Genomic DNA, 20,896 nt, shown 5'->3' with positions numbered 1-20,896 from the left:
CTGAAAACCCTAGCAGCCCACACAACTATAAAAGGACCCCTTTACTAGTGGAATTCACCCCTATGAGTTTCTGGGAAGCCCCGACCGAATTCTTATTCTCTCCTAAGTCATCTTCATGCATTGGGTGTTTGTGACTCCATTAGAGATGCAACACTTGGGGCACTAGGCTTTCAGAAGTCAAGATCAAGAAGGATTAAACTTGTTATTACTACATAACAAGAGAGGTAAAGATTATAACCCTAATCATATGTGATTTTTGATATATGTATGCTAGTAATATGGTTATTGCTTTGGTATTCATAGTTGTATGTTCAAATTAGAAAACCTAGATCCAAAGCAATTAGGGTTGCATGTACACCATAGGAATGATGTTACGCTCAAAACCTAACACATTCTTACATAATAGTATGTGTTTATGAAAACCATGTCTTACACTGCCCAAACGAATATCACCCAAAATAGTCAAATAAGAGTGGATGACTAAACATGCATTCTAGCCTGATTTCATATTCATAAGCAACACAAGTTCAACAAGCATGCTTCTTTTAACATACATTATGATTTTAGCAAAAAAATAATAATAATAAAATTTTGAAAAAAAAAGACGCAAGAGTACTTCGGGGGACAGAGGAATGGCACAGAGGGGTCGATGACAATATCTTAATTGAATTTTAAGTCTCTTCAAATTAAAGTATGTTATTTTAACCATCCAAACGTTTTCAATGTTTAATGGTTAAGAGACAATATTTTAATTGAATAGTTAAGAGATAAAACAAACACCTTTTTAGCCATAAAGACTACTTCCAATGAATTTCAAAATCAAAGACCATCTTTGCAATAAATTTATCGCAAGACCAACCTCGACAATATTCTATAAATATGTTATTTTGTTGTTTAAAAAAAGGGTTAATGTCATAAAACCCCTCAAGTTTTCAGGGTTTTGTGGGTTTTGCCCAAAGTTGAAATTTATGTCGATTTTGCAAAGTTAATATAATGGTAACCTGTTATCACCAGTAAAAGGGTAAACCGAACATTTTTAGAAAAATGTTAGGGTAAAAATTAACATAAAATTCAACTTTGGGCAAAATTGATAAAACCTTAAAAATTTGAGGGTTTTTATGACATTAGCCCTTAAAAAAAATGTAATTTAATTTCGATCATTTTATGTCATCATTTGGGCTTACCCGCAGTTCAAGCCCGGCAAATTATACCCTGAATCGGTGATCCGAATACAACAGAACACAAACACAAAGGCAGCAAGAACATGGCGCCTTTCATTTCAAATTAACCTCTTCTCCTAATCAGACATCCATAGTCCAATTGATTCCCCTTCCAATCTTTCGAATTTGGAGTTCATAACCGGAGACAAAGATGATCGTAAGAACGCCTTTACCTAAGAAACGAAAGCCTGAAACGACCGGCAATTCGGAGAGCCCTAACTCTGATGGCCATTTGGTGATATTCGAGGACTTGCCGGTGCCGGAACCCTCACACCAACATTCCGACCAGATGATGTGCACTTACCAGTGTCGGCAAATGGTAGTACTTTTTCTATTACTTTACCACTGATCAGTAAAGCTCATCTATCAATTTGCGATGCATTGATTCGATTTTATGTGTTACTCTCGTTACCCAAATCGAGAGATAGAGAGATAGTTTGGGTCGGACGTAGTACTTTTCAAATTCAAAGGATTTGTGCGTTTTTTGTTTTGATTTTTACTAAACTTTAGCGTAGTCCTGTTCCCAGGGATTTGGCCCCTTTTTTGCTGTACGTACCTCCATACGTGGCGTAGTATAAATACTTTGATACTTCTTATAGATTTTGTATTTTTTTATCAAATGTTTGTTTCACACCTAAAGGTGAAAATACTTTAACGGATGGAGCAATAGATTGTCACAAATCTTTTTTACTTTTGCACAGGTTTTACTTGTAACTGCTAATTGCTAATTTTCTGCTTTTCATCTTTTGGGTGTAACACCTGTTGCCATTACAGGTCAAAGCAGATTTCTTAGATGCTTTGAGTAGTGCAGAGAAGCAATCACAAAACTATCATTCCAAACTTGAGGCCATGAATGATGACTTATTGAAATCTGGTGAGTAATAAACTCAATTCTAATGTTGTTGAATGCCTACCTACATTTCCTTCGTTCAATGCTTTTGGCACATACATCATTCTTTATTGTTTCATAGTAGTTGCTGTTGTTTTTTTTTAACTATATCACTTTTTAGCCCACCACTTTTCATTATCATGTCTTTGAGAATTTACATTTACAGCCTTAGTTTAAGAGTGACTTTCACTTGCTGCAGAAGCTGAAAGGATGAAATTTCACGATCAGATTCTATATGCAGAACAAGAACTAGCTGCTGCAAGAGGGCGTGAAGAGGCTCTGCAAGACCAGCTTTTGAAAGAGATAAATGAATCTCAAGAACGACTAAGAAAGCAAATCCATATCCATAGTGAACTTGAGGTTTAATATTAAACCATAACTATTCTAATATACTTATTTTTCATTCAAGTTTAAGTTCATTGCATAAGGGGCTGTACCTTTTTGTCTCATGAAGTTTTGGATGGGTAAAGAATGGCTGAATGGGTAATGATGTTTGTATGGATAAAGTGTTATCTACATGAGGTCTTTTTTCTTTTCTAGACTGAATAAACCGTCTGAATGAGACTAAATTACCATTTTACTGTTACATTCCAAAAAACAAACTTAGAGCATTCACAATGGTGAGTTCAATGGGAGAGTTGAATGAGGTGGCAAGTCTATGTGTTATTCAATGGATGGAACTCTACCATTGTGAGATGCCACCATGGCATTCAATGGATTTGGAGTTCAATGGCCATTGAACTCTTCAATGGGAAAAAGGAAAGTTTTTAATTCATAAATATTTACTATAAATTACATTTTGTAATATTCTATTGAACTTTGTAGAGTTCAATGCATTGTAGGAAAAAAATTGTAGAGTTGTATGGATTGTAGATGCCCTTAACAATACTCATCAATTTTAACTGGAGAGGAGTTTGGGAGTAAAAAAGAAGGGCAAATAGGTAAAGTGTTAGTGTCTGAATACATTAAGCTAGGTTTTTTTGGCTTAATCCGTTAAGTCACTCTATCCAGATTAAGTCAAAAAAGAAATAACCATGTATAGCCATCCAGATTAAGTGCTTATCCATTAAGCCCATTAAGTAAAAAAAGAAACAGCCCCTTGGACTATCTAAATATTAGTTGATGTTTTTTTATAGAGTGCAATCTTGATATTTCTCTGATTCTCTTCTTTTAGGTCAAATTTAGGAAAGAGATGGATCTTCGCAAAAAAGCAGAATCTTTGTTATCCTCAGCTGAAGAAAAAGCAAGTCTTTTAGAGGGGAAATTGAGCCATGTCTCTGAAAGCACAGAGAGGGAAAAAGTTCGTCTTCAGAAGGATCTTACACAGCTTAAACAGGAATCAAAACTTTCAATTTCTAGAATTAGTGCAGATGTGAGTGGTCTTAATTCGTTAATTCTTGCATGATATGGAACTAATTACTGCTATTCTTTACTTAGCTTGAGAAAATGGAATGCAAAGCTATTAACTTTGAGAAAGAAGCAACTCTCCTGAAGGAACAACTTGAAAGTCTTCAAAGTCAACTTAATGAGGTTATAACTTTCTTCTGAATATATAATATATCAGTTATAACTTGTATAGAAATAGTATTGAAATTTGTTTGTTGTCTAATGGTCTATGCTACTAAATACTAATAATATTTAGTGTTATGTTCTTATTCCCAGTGCTTGCATGAGAAGAATGAAGTAGAGAAAAAACTTTCCACTTTAACATATCAAGAAGCTCCTTCCTCAGATGACAGTATCTTGGTGAAGCATTTGAGAGAAGAGCTCAGAAATTATGTACGTTTTTTTATCCTTCCTCATTTCATGAAATGTAATTTTGATAAAAGGGTCACAAGGGCAACATCAATTACAGTAATGGAATCCACTGGCTTTAAAGTTAAAGCAAAAACAATAATCATTGTTTTGTATATTTGTGATCAGGAATCAGAAGTCCGTGAAGCTAGGAAATGGAAATCCTCTCATGAGGACATTGAGTTGCTGAGGGAGAAATTGCTGGAAGAAAAGAGCAGGAGAGAGAGGGCAGAGTTAGGGATTTCAGAATTATCAGAAGCACAATTAAATGCAAAGAAATTGCAGGATGAATTGTCATGTTGGGAGTCAATGATGAAGGAGATTCCTGGTGTGACATGTGCTGCTGACATACCTCCCAAGTTTGCAGCATTGCAAAAGTTGGCACCAATAACTTTTTTCACAAGTTAATAAATATCTTTGGGGTGACTTATTTACCAAATTGACCTTTTTGGTTTTGCATGACAGGGATGTTATTGAGAGCATGATGAAGATGGGAGAGGTGAGTGCACGTTTGAAACAAGTAGAGGTTGCTTTTGATGCTGCTGAGAATGGTAGACAGACTGCTGAAACTGAGTCTGCATTGACCAAAGAGAAGGTTGAACTTTTGAAGTTGGATCTCAAAAGAAACGAGTTGCTGGTAAGTTTGTATCTTGTACCTTTTTTGATTTTGAAACTCTTTTTGATTTCTCTTTTCTAATAAGAAAAGAAGTATTTTACTAAACAATAAAATATTGATATTCTTAGGAATTGAAATATTATTGCAGCTTTCTTCAGTTACAGAGGAGAGGGATCGTTTGAAAACTGCTGTTGATCAGTTGAAGCAGCAAAAGAATGCTGAAGCAGGGGCTGCAAGTGCAATGACTGATGGAACACTTGAATCGTCTCTTGCCATTAAAGAAGATTATATAAAGAAACTGGAGAGCTCTATACTTGAGCAAAAAGACGTAAATGCCCGTCAGCATAATGAAATAAAGCTGCTGAATGAGAGGCTGAATAATGAATTAAGAAGAATAAAGTCGTTGGAGAGGGAGGATGATCGACTCCGCTCAGAGATAGCTATATTGGAATCAAAGGTTCAAATTTCTTCAATGTTTTTTTTTTTTTTTTGTGTTATCTTAAAACTTTTTTGTTATAGATTTAATTTATTGCCAGGTGGGGCATGGTGATTTTTCATCTGCAAGTACAAAAGTACTGCGTATGGTGAACAGCCTGGCAGTTGACAGCGAGGCAAAACAGACAATAGAGGCTTTGCAAAATGAATTACAGAAGACAAAAGAGAAGTTACAAGCTGTTGAGGAGTTGAAAAAGCAGTCAGGTATATTCTTTTTTTCTTGCCAAAGTGTGTGTGTGTGTGTGTGTGTGATGACAGTTATTGATGGATGTTGTGTTTATGTTGTTCAGCTGATGCTGGGACATTGGTAGACTCGTATATTTCTGGGAAAACAGTGCAGTTAAAAGAGCAAATTGCCACCCTTGAGAAACGTGAGGAAAGGTGAGTGAAATGTTTAAGAAATAGCAGCCTACTTTCATTTCTTTCTATTATATAATTTTTATTCTTATCAAGGCGTTGTAGTTTGAAAAGTATAGCAGCTTAGAGTGTTGGGACTTTGAGACATTATGCTAATGAAAAATCTATCAATTATAGCAGTGAAAATTTTCTTGTATTTGGATGACACTGTTATAATTGTGTAGGTTTTTTGAAAAAAAAAAATCAATGAATGTATTTTGCTATCTCTTATATTTAAGCCTATAAGTTATTTATGTTTGGAAATGTTTTGATGATACACACACAGGTATAAGACGGTTTTTGCAGATAGAATCTCAGTTTTTCGAAGGGCATGCTGTGAATTATTTGGTTACAAGGTAACATTATTACATTACATGAGGAAATTCATATTTTCACATTTGTTTTCATCAATATATTGATATTTCAGTAAATTGTTATCGTTTTTCTTGATATCTACAGATTGTGATGGATGATCACCAGCGATCAGATGGGATCCCTGTTACAAGATTTACTCTTCACTCAATATATGCTCAAAGTGAAGATGAAAAACTTCAATTCGAATACGAATCGGGGAACACAAAAATTCTTGTAAGATGATACATATTTATCTATTATTAATGGTTGTATTAATTAAAGAATATAAATAAAAGAAATACGCATTCATGAGGCTTACAAGGCAGATTTTGTTTTGTTTTCAGGGAAATAACTACACACAGCAGCGTGACATATCCAAGCAGGTTTCTACTAACCACCTCTATTCTAATAAGGAATTGTTATTGCTTTCTGAGCTAAAACAAAACATCCAACTTTTTTTTTTGTTAATGAGACAAAAATTGCAAGTTATGAAGATGAGTAAACAGTTTTGGGATGGATATTGCAGGTGGAGATTTTCATTGGGAAGATGAACTCGATTCCAGCTTTCACTGCCAATTTGACGATCGAGTCTTTCAATAAGCGCACACTATCATGAGAATCAAATGAAGCAACTCCTGTTGTTGCTTTGCATACAGATAGATACACTCACTCTACCCATCAATCTATCATTTTGTACCAAATTGAACTATGTTTTGCCAATTTGGGGCAATGGTGTTAGAAACTTATAGTATGTTGTTGCTGCTTACGTGTGTGTGTGTGTGTGTGTGTGTGTTCTTCCAAGGCTTAAAGGCAAGGAGTTGGAGAAATTATCTTTAATATAGTTTGTGTTCTTCCAAGGCTTAAAACAGTTTAGAGATCTATATCTTTTCCCTCGTCTCATCATGAAATATTCTAAAACATTTATATTAGATCTAGATAACAAATTAAAAAAGTCCATAACTATGTCAACAAGTTGGGGTTAGCTCACTTGGCTAACAAGTTGTTACTAACAATGAAACCTTGGGTTCTATTATCTTGCTGTTTTAACAAAAAAAATAAATAATAATAACTATGTCAAGTGACACTCTTCGATTGATCACTATTGTTTTCGGTGTACAAAATAAGTAGAAACGCATATTTCAAGGTGTTGCTATATTTTATCTTTTTTTTTTTTTCTCTTTTTGTTTCTTTCTTTGTCTTTTTGTTGCTATATGTATCTTGAATCCTTGATCTGATCACTATTATTATTATTATTATTATTATTATTATCTAATAACTCCAAGAACAATTTGTGTAAATTACTTGCAAAATAGTTAAACAATATGAACATTTTAAAGTACATTCTTCATAACTTCAATGACCATTTACGTAAACTTTGATTCACACTTTCAAATCACATGTTAATACTTTCAAGTACTTAAACAACACGAAGAGTCTTACTTTATCATGTCATGACTTTGTAACTCATACTTTCAAATCATATACACATTTACACTTTCAAATAATATAACTCCGTATTAATTCATATTTTCAAATCACAGATGCACATATTCAAATATTTAGAAACCTAGATTCTCATATCTAGTTACCTCGAGGTTTTTATATTTCATGTCTCTATATGTATCCATATATTTACAACAATTGAATCATATGAGAAAATTTCAAACTAACCAAGTATGTATTTTTATTGGATAGTTCTAGTATATTTGTAGGTTGTTATACGTTATATTTTTGTTGTATAATTTTCAAATTGTATGCATTTTTAGTGGATAGTTTTAGTATATTCGGAGCTTGTTATATATTATATTTTTGTTGGTTAATTTTCAAACTGATCAGGTCTGTATTTTTAGTCAACATGTGTTCAGCACTCGTGAAAATTTAATGGAGTGGGTTCAAAATGACGACGGTTTAGGGTTTGGGTGGATGAAGACCATCAGTGTCTCCTCCGCCTCTCTCCACCCCTAAATCTAACGATATCGGAGATAAAGACCATTGTTCATTCTTAATGTACAGTATGTACTTGACTTTAACTTGTTTGGTATGAAACCATTGTTTTGAACAAACTTCTTGTCGGCTTTGTTTATTGCTCTAGAAGTAAAAACCAGGGTAACTTGTTATATCTATCGGCACATAAATTTATTTCCCTTTTGGTGCATCATTGGAACTCACGCATTAACGTAACCGCATTTTACAAATAGAATTTAGAGTGGAGGTTTCTACCTATCTTGGTATTAATCTGGTCGGGAAGGTAGATGCATTGTAACTCATCATCAAGAGGTTGAGAAAACAAAATTATATTATGATAAAATTTGACTAGTTTGGTTATAATATAACAAAATAAAAAGGGAGGTGTATAATAACATGGAAATTGACAAAGAAATAAAGAGAATTTTAAAAAAATACTTAACCATTGGTTTTAACAGAGTTACAAATAACGACCAAAAATGTTTAACGTTGACCAACGTTGTACTGAAAGTGCCACTTCTCAGAAACCGCAATGACCATTCGTGAAATTTTGTTTTAAAATTTAAAGAAATAATAATAATAAATTCAATCAAGGTATAATAGTAATTTTGGACCAATTTTGGGAAAAAAAACACTTTGAACTAACCATCGCAAAGAATGAAGCCACATGGACCAAGAGCATAAGGGTTGGAAAACCACAGGGAGCAACCACGTAATTTTGTCTTTTTTGATCAGCAATATAAATTTCTAAATACACAGAATTGAATTCTAAATGCAAGAAAAATCGACTGAGTGGATATGTGTCGGTACCAAATTTTACTATTTTTAATCTATTAAATTAAATGTGACTCATAAACTGCCTGTTACTTAAAGAGAAAGTACGCAATGATTGTAATTTAAAAAAGTATTTATCTATCTATAGTACTTTCAAACTTAATTACAAAAATATAGTAAATTGTTTTTATTATTTGAAACAAAATTGTTACTTTTCCTTAGTTTAACGCCACCATCACGATACATAGTTTCTCTCGGTTAACATCATATCCGGCTACAACCATTTTTCCGGCAACGAAAAGCAAATAAATACATACAATTTCAAGAATACTCAAAATTAAATTTAATACTAAACAAAAACACTACATGTGTCATGAATCTCATGTATATGATTTCCATCTTTTAAATCTGTCGACGCGTGACACTTGGTTCCCACACGTAATGATATAAATATGTCCTTATATTTAATTAATATAAGGACTAATCTTGACAAACACAAAAAAAAAAAAATGAGAAAGTAGATTTACACAAGTTATACATAAATCATAATTCACAATTTCTGGTTAGAACATTGATCTTGTAAAATTGTTTTGGAGTTTAAAATAGAAATCACATGGATTGGCAGAGGGCATTACTTTACTGTACTTTATGTTTATGTACCGAGCAGCCGGAGTAAAGAATATGAAGGTGAAAAATGATGGAGGAAAAATAAACCGATCATCCTTAAATTGCACTTTATCCATCAAAAACATCACGATTGATGCCTCGTCGGTTGTGCTTCGTGGGAAGATGGTTAGTTCGGAAACGGGATCGCAAGGTTCATAGTGTTGTAGGTTTTCCAGTACGGCAATACTACACCCATGTCGGAGGTTCATCTCCCGTACTACATCAGTGTTGTAGGACTTTCCGCCACTACGTGAAGAGAGCTTCTTTGTGGACCTTACATCAACTTTCCCCATGTTTCCTCTGATTTAACGACAAAGTGGTGAATGGATGAATGCACCGGCAAGGTAAAACATAAACCGAGGAGGGAATTTTGTAGGAGAGAAGGCAGATGGGGGAACCGGTGGGTCCAATAATTTTATATATTTGTTAATAGATAAGTAATAAGTAATTATAAGCATTAAGCGTTCTACGGTTATTTTACCAGTATTTGGTAAATATTTTAAAAAGTACTATACATTTGTAAATATTTTTAGTGAATACAATGTTTAGTACTCGTTATTTAAAACTAATGAAAATGTTACTTTTTAATTTACATTAAATATCTTTATATTTGTATTAATTTTCAAATAAAACCTTATACTTTTTAAAACTTTATATATATATATATATATATATATATATATATATATATATATATATATATATATATATATATATATAAAAGTGACTTATCGATATAACACAGAGAACGCATTCCTATACAACTGTAAGAAATTGTTTTATTTATAAAGATCTTAAAAACTATACATAGTAAAATATAAATTTGATGTTATTAATTAGATAACTCAACTGTTGAATTATTATAATTACTATGTGAAATAGAGAAATGTAGGAATTCAGTCGAGCAGATGATCTATAGTAACGCCAAAGTGGTAAAATAGTAGGCATGATATTTGTAAAAACTTCAACTAGTATTTGATTAGTTTTTAGATTGCACTTCAAAATATTTAATCTTTTTTTTTTTACTTTAGAAACATCAAAATCGCACATATATAAATTTGCTAAATTTGAGATAGATACATTTTTCAGATTTAGGTTTTTTAGTGTAGATAATATATCTTTTGGTTTGCCAATTGTTTTCAACAAATTTTCTACTATTCGACATTTATTTTCAGTTAGCCGTCGTGGATAAGGATGACCTTCCAAATATAATGACGGCTGATGGTTATGAAATTCACATATCATTTTGATCTTCCAAGAATTAACTACTGACGAATATTTATCTTGTAGGCTAAATGGACGATTAATTTTTTTTGTCCCCCCTTTTTTTAGATTTGTGTACTTTTGTATGTACCTCCACAGTCACATTGAAATACAACATTAAAGTTACGTTTAGAATTTTTTATGACGATGACATAACCTAAAGTATTTGCCACATTTTGCACCCAATCCATCAATTCTTGACGAGAATCGAATACATGACAATTATATTATTATTAATAGCTAACAATTATATTATTATTAATAGCTAACAATTATATTATTGAACACCTGGCAATTATATACTAATGAATTTATACCTTATCCATTTTGAATGGTGATGTGTCATCCAAGAAATAATTATTTTCATTCAAACTTTCATTTTCATCTACTTCATTTGTGTCCATTGGATGGATATCCGTTTCGAATGGCGATTTGCTATCGAAAAGATAATTACTTTTATTCAAGCTGTTATTTTCATCTAATTCATTTTTCTCTATTGGATGAATAGCATCTCTCTAAACATAACATAGAGAAAAACATACATTTAACAAAAACACAATAAAAAATAAGAAAGGTTAAGTACAAATACCACATAATATGTGTCACTTATCCATTCTTCCCAACTTGTCATTTAATAAAATCTATATTTATAACAAATATTGTATGTTTGCTTTTAACGAAAGTTACTTTCAAAATGACACTGCAAGTCACTTTTAGTTTAACAAATAAGAAATATCAATGGTCTATATATATATATATATATATATATATATATATATATATATATATATATATATATATATATATATATAAAGAAATTGAAACCAAATTTTCATTTTTATCCCTTCTATTTTTGTTAATGTTTCATAGTTTATATTTCTTATTTAACATATTAATTTTTTATTAATATTTAATAATATGCATTATTACTCTTCTTGTAAATGTATTCATAAGATAATTTTAATTATACAACTTTTATGATTAAATAATATGTTTCTATTTGTTAGTTTTCAAAATTAATAAAGTTTCAAGGGTTTAAGATATAAATTAAAAAGATCTAAGATCTTTTTTAAGGCTACAACTTAACCTGGAGGTATAAAATTGTAATATTACATTTTATCGATAGATTGATTGGCAATATATTCAATATGATCATTGAACCATATAGTGATACTAAAATTAAAAAATTATTCACATATATTTTTAAAAGTTTTAAGATTATTAACATGTATTTTTATATATGTATTTCAAATAACTAAAGAATAAAAACATAAGGATTTGTTTTGTAAGTTACGTCTAAGTCTATAGTCTAAACTAGGGGTGTGCATCAAACCGCACAAACCGCATAAACCGCCCACACCGCACCAAACCACACCACATAATGCAGTTTAGATCTTTTGTGGTGCGGTTCGTGGTTCGTAATTTCGATAAACCGCACTATATGGTGCGGTTTGCGGTTTTTAGTTTCAAAACTATGGTTCAAACCGCACCGCATATATATATATATATATATATATATATATATATATATATATATATATATATATAATCGATAACAATTCGATTTTATCAATAAACCTTATGTAATAGTAAGATTATGCGAGTAACTAAACTGAAGTAGTTCATTAAACGTGGATTCTTCAACAAACCACAATTTACATTAGCTCTTGGTAAATTACATTAGCGTTTACAAAGAAATTATGTTTAACTTCACCTCATGAAAATATATATTAATTGTAAGATATTGTGATATAATATGTTGAATAAGATGTATAAAGATTTGGCAGTATTAAGCAATGACCATAAATATATGTTAAAAAATTACAATATAGTATTTCTTTAATAAAATATAAAATTTTAATTTAGATCAAATGATTGAAAATAGATTAAAAGTTTAACAATTAATCAAACTGCACAAACCGCACTAAAACCGCAAAACCGTCCGCAACAAACCGCACCGCAAACCGCGGTTTACACCTTTCGCGGTGCGGTTCGTGGTTTCCAAAAATCTCAAACCGCATATGCAGTGCGGTCTGCGGTTTTGACTGTAAACCGCACCAAACCGCACCGCGAACACCCCTAGTCTAAACTCTAAAGGGAAGAAAAGGAAAAAGATATAAAAAGAATTGAAATTACGAAAGTTGGAAAGCCTGATAGGATTGATTGTGCATTAATGAAATTAATATAATAATTGTTTATTGATTTCAATGTAATACACGAATTAGTTCGTGTGTATAGTGTATAGGAGGACCCATAAACTTTTAAGAAGCCAATGTGATAGCCACCAATCATGTACATCATGTCATAGTTGATTTATGACCTTTGCACTGTTTTACATAGCAAACAAACAGACAGTAACTTTAAAAAAAAAAAAAAAAAACACAAAGAAACAGTAGATTAATAGTAAACTTGTCAAAACTAACAGAGCACCCCGAAATTCCGATTCCAACATTCTAAAATTACACTTGAAGGCCAATGAATAATAATAATAATAATAATAATAATAATAATACATAGAGAGAATGTCTGTCATTATCGTATCTATGGTATGTTTGTCTACTACAAATATAGTGAGGCTGCAAACACAATATCTCTCTTGATCTGTGAAACTGCATCCTCAAACTTGGCTTCAAGTTCAACTTCCCCAATGGATTTTGCTGCAAGTATCAACTGCTGAAGTATTTCTTCCAGCCTCCTGATCCCTCTGATCAAACTCCCTTCAAACACCTGTGTGATTTCCATGATCTCGTAGAATTTTGACCCTTTTGCCCATGAATAAACAGCCTCCATGATATCAGGCCGGAATGAATTTACAAAACTCTCCACATCAATTTCAACCTGTCAAAACTCAAATCATTCATATAAGGCTAAACAAACTACTTTGCTATTTTTTTTTTTAATGAAATCATAAGAATGTAACCTTGCACTCTAGCTGCACTTTTGCAACTCTGCGTGCAGTATCTTGCAACTGTGTGAAAAGCATGTCCAGTTCTTCCCTGGGCTTTTGAGCATCCTGAAGCTTCTCTTGCCACACAAAACATGATAAAAGGGACACCATTTCTTCTATCTTTATATCTTTGAAAACCCCATTGAACATGAGCTCTGTTAACACCAGTTCATCAGCACTGCTAATTTCACAAGCAACTTTCCCCTTCAACTCCACAACATCCTCCCTAGTTACATATCTGAAAACAATTCAAAGTAAAAACATTGTAATTTATTTATACAGGTCAAAGTAAATAACATAATAAATATTTTACCCGAGTCTCCGAAGAACCCTTTTCCTTGCTTTGAGCTCATCTTTGAAGGCAAGTGCAGAGGAAGAACGCATTGACTTCTTGATTGTTTTAATTTGAGAAGTAATTTCTTTCTTTTTGTGCAACACTTTGAGTTTTTGCTCAATAAGTGGAGACTTTGAAACTTCATGTTTATCAAACAGGTTTTCTAAAGCCTCAATCCTGCGAACAGCCTTCCTATACGACCCACTTTGGACCTGTTGAATATCATATAAAAGAAAATGAGAACATGACCATTAATTGGAACTAAAGAATGCAAAATTAATACCAAAAATCAAACCTTCATGTCTTCTTCAGGGTCTAACAGTGGCATTCCTTGTTTGGAAAATCTGGAGAGAACTTCAGATACCTTTTTCAAGGTGTTTTCCCGATTTTCTAATGGCAAAAGATCCTTTGCGATTATAAGACGAACACTACTCAAGTTAACTATCTGTTCATAACAAAAAAAAAATCAGATGCTTATACATCAGGTAACATCATCATACAACAAGAAATTGGGGCTATTTTCAAAAATGAGGATGAGGAGGGTATTTATGTCTTTTGCACACATAGATCTATAACAAGTTAGAATCTTACCTGAGAAACAAGAACAGAAACAACAACAGGTTCCCCAGGGGATTTTAATGGAACAATCTTGATTGTTTTCTTTGAAAGTTCATCCTTAGAAACTGCACATCTTGTAAGAATATCAACTGAATAGTTTGCATCTTCTGGGCTTTTATTTGCATCATCTGAATCACATACATATATATAAAAGTCATTTGCTATTCAAGCAACTAATTTTGTAAAAAAATCCTCATAGAAAATTAATATCCAACCTTCTGAAAGACCCTTCAACCTTTGAAAGTTGACAATTACACCCCATGTTACGTTATCCTCGGTTGACAAAGGAAGGGCATTTTCGTCATTATTTCCACAACGAACACAAACAAGCCTGCCAGGCTGCAAAAATGGCAAACAATATCTAGGAGAAAAGACAATATCACGAACATCATTCTTTAAGCTTCTATACTGCTGTAGCAGAGAGTAATAGTTTTCCAAGCTATCCTCCTCTTCAATGTGAATCGAGTCCCTTTCCTCCTGTAAAAGCTTCATTTGTCTCTACAAACAAATTAAACAAACAAATAAGTAAAACCTAATATGCAAATTTATATATACAATAAAAAAAAATAACCAACCTCAAGATCAGGGATGGCTCGGTCAGCTTGGAACTGATAGAATGAATTCCTAAGCAAATTTTCTGGATTACCATCTTCACATCTCAGTTGATTCAAAAGCATATTGTAGTTTAAATGAAAAGCACTGGAAAATGGAAACCACATCAATTAGTTAGGGGTAAAATATAATTGAACATTTTCTGAAAGGGGTAATGGTAGGAAATGCAAACCTGTTTAAACAATCAGCACTTCCTTTGACCATCATTTTAGCAGTTGAAGGTTCGAGTTTTTCATCAAGCATAAGAATGCAGACACCACGATCATCTATTCCTCTACGCCCTGCACGACCACTCATCTGTATGTATTCACCGCTTGATAGCCATCTGAATTTATCTCCATCAAACTTCCGGACATTTGAGAACACAACTGTTTTTGCAGGCATGTTCAGACCTATGCTGAATGTCTCTGTGGCAAACAAACACTGATATAGAATATTTCAATGTTAGAAACCGATGAATCTTGAAGGATATGCTACAAAAATCACATTCTTTCAAGCATCATACTAAACACTACTCTAGTCTTAGTGACTTAGTCAAAGATAAACTTCAGTATAATCGAACAAAAGCAGAATTGTGAGGGAAAAGAACATAATACAGTGTTAATCAAGATTCATTGAGATGAAAACCAGTTATAACCACTCAAACCAAAATGAAGGGATCACAAAGATTAATGAAGTATTATCTCATTCCAACCTTAATTAGACCTTCTTGGAATAGTATTTCAATGACTTCCTTCAGTATGGGGAGTAAGCCAGAATGATGCACACCAATCCCACGCTTCAAGAGGGGAAGCATATTTGACACCTGGCTAACCAAAAAGTATGAGAAAACAGAGCATTTACTTCCAAAAAGATTAAAAAAGAGTTTTGCAACTTAGGGTGATGGAAACATGTCAGTACTTAAATAGAAGTAAACAAATAGGTAAGATAATCTTGCCTGAGGTAGCTTTTTGTCATCATCTGATAGCATGTCCATAGCACTCCAAAAGATGGTTTCGATGTTCACTTTCTCATCATCCTCATTCAAGTCCATTTTCGCCATCTACAAGATGTTCAAGATTAGTAATTGCGAATTTGTGGTTTAATCAATAAAACAACCACAAGTGCAAAAAAAGATACCTACCTGCATTGCAAGAAATTCACATTCCCTTTTGCTGAAACTAAAGATTATAACAGGATCATATTGGCGTTGAATTATCATCTTCACCATTTTAAATATATCACTATCTTCACCACCTCTACCATTAACCAACCCTTTCTGCTTCTTCCCATAATCTTTCTTCTTGTCACCATCATTGGCAGGAACAAGAGCATTTAAAGCTTTTTGGAAACTATCTTCACGAAATTTTCCCTTTTCATCCACCACCAAATATAACCCATCACCACCAGTAGGAAAAAGGTAATGTTGAAGAGGTGTTGGCCTATAATCCGTATAAACAATATGACATGGTTGCTGATGAACCTTTGCAACCCAATCAGCAAATTCTTTAGCATTTGGAACTGTAGCAGAAAGGAACACAAAACGAGCATTTTTGGGAGCCATAACAATGCTCTCTTCCCAAACTACCCCTCTTTCTCTATCGCGCATATAGTGTACCTCATCAAAAATGATCCATGCCACCTCCCTTGTGAGTTCTGATCCTTTGTACTGCATACTACGCCAGATTTCTGTGGTCATTACCAAGCAAGAAGCATTGGGCTCAATAGTAACATCTCCAGTCATCAACCCCACATCAGAAAACTCTTCTTTGAACTCTCTGTACTTTTGGTTACTCAGTGCCTTTATAGGAGAAGTGTATATTACTCGTTGCTTATTCTTCAGTGACATTGCAATAGCATATGATGCCACAACAGTTTTCCCTGCTGATGTATGTGCTGATACCTGTAAATTTGATAATTTAGTAAAAGCAACTTCCATGTATATGAATTGTATGACTATGAATAAAGAATTCTGAAAACCAAACGACAAATTGCTCTTCATAAAATAAAATTTGTTACCATAACGGATTCTCCTGCATTCAAGCAATTAATTGCCTCCGCCTGAAAAGGGTCGAGTGTAAAAGGAAATTCCTTAGCGGGCTTTGAGTCTTCCTCGGTATTTGACCGCCGAGGAACAGCAACGTAGTTCTCCGGGTATGAACAATCATGAACACACGCCACCCCGGCCTCCGCCTCATTGTTTGTTCCTATTAATCTGTTATCATTGTTCTTGTTGTCTTTCTGTTGTTTGTGCGGCGGAGGTGTAGAAGCTGAAGGACCTTCTTCTAACGACTTCCTCTTCACCGATCCCATTTATGGATTATGAACAAACTCTACGATGTTATGGTACAAAGGAATCTTTAAGCCTTCAAATTCAAGGGTTTATTGGAGTCCCAATTGCGGACAAACCACAAACCCTATGTGCTTCAAAACCAGTCGAAACGGAAAAAGGCGGCGAAGGTTTATGTTAAAAGGCTAGTAACAAATGGCTACTCGTGCGGACCTGAGAAACCATGGTTTCCAAATAAAGAATGAATAAATTACACATTTAGACCCTTTGTTCCGCTCAGTTTGCAACTTTAGTCTTAACAGATTTAATTGTTATAATTTCAGTCAAACATAGTATTTTACAACCCAATATTTGGCTTGATCAAAATTAGGTTGTTACCTCTCTTGGTTGGAAACCCATAACATCCATATCTAAATATGTTTCATACATACATACACACACAGCATAAATACATTTCATATAACAATTAAATAATTCATTATCATATATATAAATAGTTACATTCAAGTGTTACTATTTTCACTAAAACAACTATTTTCGACAATTGTTATTATCTTCCAAAAAAATATTCTTCAAAATGATTTGACGTTGACCTTCTTACTTGCTAGTGTAATACCCCCGTTACCTTCACCTTCCAGACAAGAAACAAATCTTATATCTCTTGATATTGCCACCATAACTTTCTTTTAATCTTCATCTCCTCTATATATATATATATATATATATATATATATATATATATATATATATATATATATATATATATATATATATATATATATATATATATATATAAACTATCCTACCCTTTATTGTAGGCCTCTACCCAACAAGTGGTTCTTTGTTTTTTAAGCAACGCTTTTTCCTGAATTTCGACCTGTCATAGACCATTTTCCATGTACATATGTTGGTTACTACTTGACGAAACCACATTTTATTCCCTCAAATAATCAAGACCATTGCAAATTTCTTCCACCAAACAGCTCCATGTTTGCAGTACATTGTCCTAATGGATTTGTTACGCGTCCCTTTCTTGACCAATCAAAATTTGTGAAAATCTCAATTGATCCAACAACCAACCGCCTCGAGTTCACCCCTTTGATTAATCCAATAAAATCGTTGCCTTTAAACGAACTAAAACATTCATTTTTTTAATCAATAAACATATATGAAAATCAAATCGATCACCACCCAAATGAACCCTTCAATATTTAAATTATCTCTTTTAAAATGGAAACCAAACCTTATTCTTGAACTCCAAGAAAAACCAATTGGTACTCTTTTAGACCTTTTATCGAATACCTTGTGTCCTACCAAAGCTGGAGCTTTGCAACCCAATTGGAATTCTATCTTTCCCAAAAACACACTAGTATAGATATTGTTGTTATTTTGATTCCGCTTTGAGAAATCTTATGAACATAATCCATCAGTCACAATTATCCATATAGCAAACAACTTCAAAGCTGTCTTTTGTAGATTTTTTCCACTTTATATTGGAAACCTTCACTAATACTTTTCATTCCTAATTTAAGCTTAAGTGCTTATTTGGTTTTGAAGAATTGGTACAACTTCATATGGGAATTATAGGTGTGCATTGTGACCCTTTTACGATTTTGTTGAGCTAATTTGGGTAGTGATAAAGGTTCAGGCATACCCCAATGAGTGGGTTGTGTTTCTTCAGAATCAGAAAAAAAAAAGGAAACTTTTCCTATTATGCTTTTCGGGGTTGTAAGAGATTAGTTTCTTCCTCTCCATCTTCATGATCATCCTCATCAAATCCAGTGTAACTCTGAAAAATGTTTAACTAGCTCTCCATATGGAGTTATATTACCATCATCAACCAACATCATTAGTTTTGTCTCATCATTCGCAGATTCATCAACAACAACAGTAAGGCCAGCGTGAACAACAACATTACCTTTAGACCTATAATCATCCCCATGTATAGGGTCGTTGTAAGAAAAACATTATTGGTTGTCATATGTAATAAATTACAAATTTGGTTACTTCCAGCAACGAAATAACTATTTACAAAACGATTTTATCGGGAAATTGATTTGTAACACCCATAATCAGAAAGACCAAGAAAGGAACGGAAAACCCTAAGTCAAGGGGGTCAACTCGTCGAGTCCAGGGTGGAACTCGACGAGTTCGAGTAGGATCCGGTTCGAAGAGTAAGTGACCGACTCGACGAGTCGGCAAGAGGACTCGGCGAGTCCAGTCTGAAGAGGAAAACCCTAAATCCGGGACTTTGTGCACTATATAAACATCTCATTCTCTCCCTTAGGGTTCTTTATAGCCTCTCTTATCCAGAACACAAAACCCTAAGCCTCCATTTTAGCACATTCAAGCTTTCTTGCCATTTTGGATGATTTGAAGGAAAAAGGAGGAAAGGAACCTTTGGTGATTCAAGAATTGGCTTTAGACCCATAATTGGTGGGACTTTTCAGAGCATTAGGAGGTAAGAAGTCGTTACCTTCACTCTTTTGCTTAAAGTGTTACCTTTGTTATGAGATTTGGGGCTTTTATGGCATGATTAAGAGCCATTTCGAGTTAGAAGTCCAGATCTGAAGTTGCTACTTCAGATCTAAGTGTGTTTCGGCCTAGAGAACCATAAAGTATCAGTCTTGAGGGTGTTGGTGAAGCATGCTTGTCTAGAACCCTAGCCCTAGAGTGTTTTGGGCTTTTAGCTTCTTGGTTTCACGTAAAGTTTGCAACTTTACGTGGGGGATAGACTGTAGAAGAGTGGATCTATGGTTTGGAGCCCCTGCATGGCTCGAAAAGCCACTGTATGGATTAAGAACTGAAGCTACTCGGCGAGTCACATGGGTGGACTCGGCGACTTGGATGAAGATAGGCAGGAACTCGACAAGTTGGAAGAACAACTCGGCGAGTCTGTTGAGTATTGCCATGGACCCGACGAGTCTGTTCTTGGACTCGACGAGTCGGATCGCAAAACCTCAACCTTTTCTGGTTAAGACTTAGATTGGTGAGTTTAGTGGTGACTTAGTGAGTTGGACAGGATGGGACTCGGAGATTGTTGAACTCGACGAGTCGTCGGGGTGACTCAGCGAGTTGAGGCGTAATGTGTGAGTTTATGAGTATAAGGACTCGATGAGTCAACGGGTTGACTCGGCGAGTAGGGTCAGTCAAGAAGGTTGACTTTGACCAGGACTTTGACTTTGTCAAGAGTGGACTTAGTTGGCTTCTAGAGTTCTGTTTGGATCTGAGTGTTATATGATATTGATATTGATAGCTCGGGGAGCTAGAGGAGCAGCGGTTTAAAGAATTATCGGACAACAGCCAGAGGGTTATCGGCAAGTTCAGCAGTGCAGGTGAGTTTCCCTTTGTGTGGATGGGTCTAAGGCCACAATGTCGGCCCATGTAGATATGAGTAAGAAGACCCAGGGGTTATCCCTAAGCACTGTATACCAGTATGATATTTAGGACCAAGGTCCATTGATAGCGGGCGGGTGTCCAAGGAATGGTTTGCATGATAGAGTATACTTGTTGTCTGTGTGATACTTGTATGTGCCTGGTAGGGAGGTGAGTGTGGGCGAGGTCCCATATCTCACCAATAGCAGAGTGTGGACGGTGTTCCACATCTCATTAGCAGTAGAACAGGGGCGAGGCCCAAGCTAGGGAATGAGTGAGTGTGGGATGGGCTCGTATCTCACTGTCAGT

The 20,896-nt window shown here is 34.0% G+C and overlaps 2 protein-coding genes across 2 annotated transcripts; one reads left to right on the top strand and one right to left on the bottom strand.

Moving 5' to 3' along the window:
• Window positions 1-1,219: 1,219 nt before the first annotated feature.
• On the top strand, window positions 1,220-6,630 carry MAD1 (mitotic checkpoint family protein). Its single transcript, XM_079001929.1, has 15 exons — window positions 1,220-1,539; window positions 1,995-2,094; window positions 2,309-2,469; window positions 3,284-3,481; window positions 3,547-3,639; window positions 3,772-3,888; window positions 4,033-4,280; window positions 4,369-4,540; window positions 4,668-4,976; window positions 5,056-5,218; window positions 5,305-5,395; window positions 5,697-5,766; window positions 5,870-5,998; window positions 6,109-6,147; window positions 6,291-6,630. Exons 1-15 carry the CDS (start codon window positions 1,372-1,374, stop codon window positions 6,378-6,380), a joined length of 2,148 nt encoding a protein of 715 aa, XP_078858055.1. The 5' UTR covers window positions 1,220-1,371; the 3' UTR covers window positions 6,381-6,630.
• A 6,178-nt stretch (window positions 6,631-12,808) lies between these two features.
• On the bottom strand, window positions 12,809-17,420 carry MTR4 (RNA helicase, ATP-dependent, SK12/DOB1 protein). Its single transcript, XM_079001928.1, has 12 exons — window positions 16,942-17,420; window positions 16,067-16,825; window positions 15,881-15,985; window positions 15,638-15,748; window positions 15,116-15,366; window positions 14,907-15,030; window positions 14,547-14,829; window positions 14,305-14,459; window positions 14,009-14,158; window positions 13,693-13,925; window positions 13,353-13,617; window positions 12,809-13,270 (listed from the first exon to the last, which is right to left on the bottom strand). Exons 1-12 carry the CDS (start codon window positions 17,233-17,235, stop codon window positions 12,992-12,994), a joined length of 3,009 nt encoding a protein of 1,002 aa, XP_078858054.1. The 5' UTR covers window positions 17,236-17,420; the 3' UTR covers window positions 12,809-12,991.
• Between the last annotated feature and the right edge of the window lie 3,476 nt (window positions 17,421-20,896).

Source organism: Lactuca serriola, chromosome 5, assembly GCF_051521515.1.
Source record: "Lactuca serriola cultivar US96UC23 chromosome 5, Lser_US96UC23_V15, whole genome shotgun sequence".
NCBI lineage: Eukaryota > Viridiplantae > Streptophyta > Magnoliopsida > Asterales > Asteraceae > Lactuca > Lactuca serriola.
Note: the sequence above shows the minus strand (reverse complement) of the source record. Positions and strands in the feature narration are given on the sequence as shown.

Coding starts and splice junctions, on each gene's coding strand:
- MTR4 (XM_079001928.1), bottom strand. CDS start 17,235: ATGGGATCGGTGAAGAGGAAGTCGTTAGAAGAAGGTCCTTCAGCTTCT. Junction 14,460..14,546: donor GTTGAAGGGTCTTTCAGAAG/GTTGGATATTAA, acceptor TATGTGATTCAG/ATGATGCAAATAAAAGCCCA. Junction 13,271..13,352: donor AAGTGCAGCTAGAGTGCAAG/GTTACATTCTTA, acceptor GAGTTTTGACAG/GTTGAAATTGATGTGGAGAG.
- MAD1 (XM_079001929.1), top strand. CDS start 1,372: ATGATCGTAAGAACGCCTTTACCTAAGAAACGAAAGCCTGAAACGACC. Junction 4,281..4,368: donor AAGTTTGCAGCATTGCAAAA/GTTGGCACCAAT, acceptor TTTGCATGACAG/GGATGTTATTGAGAGCATGA. Junction 6,148..6,290: donor AGCGTGACATATCCAAGCAG/GTTTCTACTAAC, acceptor TGGATATTGCAG/GTGGAGATTTTCATTGGGAA.